At 45.9% G+C, this 4,786-nt stretch overlaps 1 protein-coding gene across 1 annotated transcript; it reads left to right on the forward strand.

The window, feature by feature from the left end:
* Positions 1 to 1,449: 1,449 nt before the first annotated feature.
* Positions 1,450 to 3,936, forward strand: COCMIDRAFT_10363 (glycoside hydrolase family 3 protein; the record flags this gene model as incomplete). The annotated part of the gene is made up of 2 exons (XM_007695750.1): positions 1,450 to 3,385; positions 3,440 to 3,936. 2 exons carry the CDS (start codon positions 1,450 to 1,452, stop codon positions 3,934 to 3,936), a joined length of 2,433 nt encoding a protein of 810 aa, XP_007693940.1.
* Between the last annotated feature and the right edge of the window lie 850 nt (positions 3,937 to 4,786).

Consider the following 4,786-nt stretch of genomic DNA (forward strand, 5'->3'; position numbering starts at 1 on the left):
TTATTATAGTTAACTTAAATTATACTTTCTTACTAGTATCTTTTACTTTATAAGATAGTTATATATTAGTCTATTAAATAGATTAGTATTATTAAACCTTTAGTTATATCTATAACTCTTTTCTATTATAAATCGCTAGGTAACTCTTATGGCGCTAGTTCTAGTTCTACTCGCTCTAACCTAGATCGAGCTAGAGAAGTATTAGCACTTAAGACCCCGTGTAATAGAAAGTATATAACTATAAAACTAAAAGATTAATTTAAAGTATATTAAAGGCTAGAAGCGTTATTACGTACAAACTATAATTTTATACTATAGATAAGCTTAAGATTTATATTAAGTATATTATAGAAATATTAGTACTAGGTGTAAATAGAATCGATTTAGAGATTGCCTATAGCATCGAATGGCTTTTGGTCGAAAAGGCAAAGAGATACACAAACTCCCATATCCAGCTAGTCTTATTGTAAGTAGTTGACTATGTAGGAAGTATTGTGTATTCTTATGTGTATCATGGTAGGAGCAAGTTTAAATACAGCGTTATTAGTCAGTGGCAACCACGTGACTGTACATGGTACTTCTAGGCTTACACTTCTTACTATGGTTATCTTGGCAAATGTCATACTCGGGTGAGTTGATTCCTGTACATAAAATCTGATCGGACAACAAGCATTACCCCTCACGTGATCTTTTCGTTTAATCTGTCAGGGGTGATCACGCTTTGGGCTGCCCAAAAGGGCTCTAGGGATACCCCCTACAACAAAACCAATCGTAATATGCAGCTAAAGCTGCAATAAGCTCAGAGGCTGGTACCGGCGATACGTCTAATAGCAACATCTGGTCCGCTAGCTTATCCAACACGTTAACCTTGCCATGATTCAGCGAGATTCAGCATAGTTCAATAAACTGGCATCTGCAATACGATGTGAATGAATGAAAAGATCACGGAGGGTTATATTCCGCAGCCTGGCAGCCGCTTATGGAAATGTTCTGAGTCCGTGATTTTGCCGAGATGGCATGTCTTCCTATTGGCGTACAAAATTTCCGAACCTCGGAGTGTCTGGCGCCGAGAATGACGTTCACTACTTAATTCGAAGTGGTGTATAACGTCCGTTACTGTGTAGCGAAAAACCCTATATGCCGAAAATGATCAACCGGATTCTAAGCATTATTGGCTTCGGTCTAGCCGTTGTGATCTGGTTGGTCATTTTCGGCACACAGGGGTTTTCGGCGTGCAGTGACAGACGTCAGGTGGTATTTGTAGCAGTTACTTCTTCTTCCGATCAAGCTGCAGGCCCCTGTGGAAGTGGCGGTCAAGAGGCCTTTAACAAGCGAACTAGATATTCCAAGGTGCGAAGACGCTGTATAAAGTCGTTCGACCGTGAATCATTACTACAGGAAACAAGTGATTTTAGTAGACCTAGATTCGTTTTGAACATTTTGCCCAGGATGCATTCACACTGCGTCCTTCGTGCGGCCATTCTTGGTATTGCCGCTATCACCTCTGCCGCGTACGTTTCCGATGCTCAGCTCGATGAGCTAGAACGATACTGGTCATATGGCAGGTCTGAGCCTTTTTATCCTTCTCCAATCGGGAATGGCACTCATGCATGGGCCGCTGCATACGGCAAGGCAAGATCGCTTTTGGATCAGATGACCAACGAGGAGAAGAACAACATCACCTACGGATTTACGGCCGTGAACACTTCTTGTGGAGGAACAAGTGGCTCGGTACCTCGTGTAGGCTTCCCAGGACTATGTCTACAAGACGCCGAAAATGGCGTGAGAGGTACTGATATGGTCAACGGATATCCATCCGGACTCCATGTTGGAGCCTCCTGGAACCGCAACTTGGCCTATGACCGCGGCTTCTACATCGGGGCGGAATTTAAAGCCAAAGGTGTCAGTGTGGCATTGGGCCCAGTGGCTGGGCCGCTTGGCAAATGGCCTCGAGGCGGTCGTAACTGGGAGGGCTTCAGCAACGATCCATACCTTGCCGGAGCTCTGACTTATGAGACCACGCTTGCGATGCAAAAGAGCGTCATGACTTGTATCAAGCATTTGCTGGGGAACGAGCAGGAGACTAACCGCATGAAGTCACGGTTCGGCGATAACCCCCAAAATGCGTCAGTCTCATCGAACATTGACGACAAAACGGTGCACGAACTTTACTTGTGGCCCTTCCAGGATGCGGTAAAAGCTGGCGCCATTTCCGCAATGTGCAGCTACCAGCGCTTCAACAACAGCTATAGTTGCCAGAACAGCTACTTGATGAACAAGCTGTTGAAAGATGAACTTGGTTTTCAGGGCTTCGTGGTGTCCGACTGGGTTGCCCAGCACACTGGTGTAGCTAGTGCTGAGGCAGGCTTAGACATGGCAATGCCCAACAGTCCTTACTGGGCTGGTAACTTGAGTGTGGCAGTGGCAAATGGATCTCTTAGCCAAGTGCGTCTCGATGACATGGCCACCCGCATTCTCGCGTCATGGTACAGGCTAGAAGAGATGAAAAACGACGCCTTCAGTAACCCGGGATTTGGTCTGCCCTATGATCATTCGAAACCACATCATCCAGTTAATGCCCGTGATCCAGCTTCTAAAGGCACTATCTTCCAAGGTGCTGTTGAGGGTCACGTTTTGGTCAAGAACGAGGGCAATACTCTACCACTCAAATCCCCCAAATTCCTCTCTCTGTTCGGTTACGATGCTACAGCAGCTCATATCAACACGTTCCAAACAAGAGATTACCAATCCTGGGCGCTGGGATTGGAGAATGCCCTAGTATTTCCTAATGGTACCGATTGGACAGTTGACGCTATGCATTGGGTCGAGACTTCGAGTTGGCAATCCGGGGCCCATGGACCAGGTATCGGGATGAATGGAACCTTGATAACCGGTGGCGGCTCCGGAGCGACAACTCCTGCCTACATTGACGACCCATTCACTGCTTTCCAGCGACAGGCGTACGAAGACGATACATTTCTCGCCTGGGACTTTCATAATAACACACCCGTTGTCAATCAGGGCTCGGAGCACTGTATTGTTTTCGTGAATGAGCTGGCGGGCGAGGGCTGGGACAGGCCCGCTCTCGCTGACAGCTACTCTGATAGTCTCATCAACTCAGTAGCCAGCCAGTGTAACTCTACCATCGTCATCATTCACAACGCTGGGGTCCGGACTGTTACCGAATGGATCGACAACCCCAATATCACCGCCGTTATCTATGGCCATCTTCCAGGTCAAGATACGGGACGCGCTATAGTAGAAATTATGTATGGTCGTCAGTCGCCATCAGGAAGACTACCCTACACAGTAGCTAAGCGCGATGTCGATTACGGACAGCTTCTCAATCCCGTGGTTGCTACGGGTCTCGATCTTTACACACAAGGTGAGTTGTGGCACTCTTAATGGTGGAAAACGTATGTAATGTGACGTCTTGCAGATAACTTTACTGAGGGCGTAAATATCGACTATAAGCATTTCATTGCTCACAACATCACGCCCCGATACGAGTTCGGCTTCGGCCTCAGTTATACGACTTTTGAGTATCGCAATCTCTCGCTTAGAAGAACAAATGCCAGTTATCAGCTAGAAGCACCGCGTGGTCCAGACGGCGAAGCTATACCTGAAGCAGGCTTGCTCTCATTGTGGAATGTTCTCCTTGAAGTGTCGCACGATGTCCAAAATACTGGACAAGCAGACAGTGCAGAGGTCTCGCAGCTCTACATTGGTATACCAGGAGGACCTTTGAAACAGTTGCGCGGTTTTGACAAGAAATACTTGCATACTGATGAGACTAAAGCCTTCATGTTCAGTTTAACGAGGCGAGATCTTAGTGTTTGGACACCGGATGGATGGGTTCTCCCCCGCGGCTGCTATTATATCTACGTTGGAAAGAGTGTACTAGATATCAGGCTTACTAGTACTTTTACTATCTAGAATTGCACAGCTTAGTTATATAAGCGTTGTAGTTTAGCGCCTGGTTGCGGCTCAATTCAATGCAGTGGAGAGTCGTGTGAGATGGGAACTGGTTGAAGCTGGCTTGGCCATTGGCAATAAAAACAAGTCATTAACATAGCTGCTTTTCAATATTTGAGACAAGGAATTAGGCTGAAATAAGAAGGATTAAGGTGACTACGACTATAAATGGATATGGAGACGAGGCTCTTAGATATTTACGCGAGACCAACTGCTGCTCGGTCCTAAGGTATATCCGCCTCGTTACTGTTACAGTAATCATGTATGCAGACCTACGACTAAAATAACGTGTTTTACAAGCGCGCGGGCCACCTTACTTACCAACTTTACGCAGCTCTATAAGTGTGTAGCTCCACCACATTATGTGAGTTTTGATAGATATTGACATAACTATTATCTAAATGAATAGTCACATGGCTGCTGAGATTTGTTCCCCGCCGAAGTACCGCAAATGGCAGCTCTTGCGCTGCGCAATCTAATTTCATCTTGATACCACGTGTAATTTTCATGTCTAAAACCAGAATCACGTTTCGCATACACTAAATTACCTCTAGTCTAGGTCTGAGAGTTTCTAAAGCAATAGGAACGAGTCAAATCGAGTTAAAGTTGGCGATTTCTTCTAACATATCACGGACTTTAATAACGTAGTAGTATGTGGCAAGCGAGCGGCGCACCACAGCAACTTTACTCACCTCTTCAACTTCGACGCATCATAGCTCAACGTAGCGCTCCTCTATTATGTTACACGGGGTCTGGAGTGCTAATACTTCTCTGGCTCGATCCGGGTTAGGGCGAGTAGGATTGGGGTTAG

The sequence above is a fragment of the Bipolaris oryzae genome (assembly GCF_000523455.1).
Source record: "Bipolaris oryzae ATCC 44560 unplaced genomic scaffold scaffold_424, whole genome shotgun sequence".
NCBI classification, from domain to species: Eukaryota; Fungi; Ascomycota; class Dothideomycetes; order Pleosporales; family Pleosporaceae; genus Bipolaris; species Bipolaris oryzae.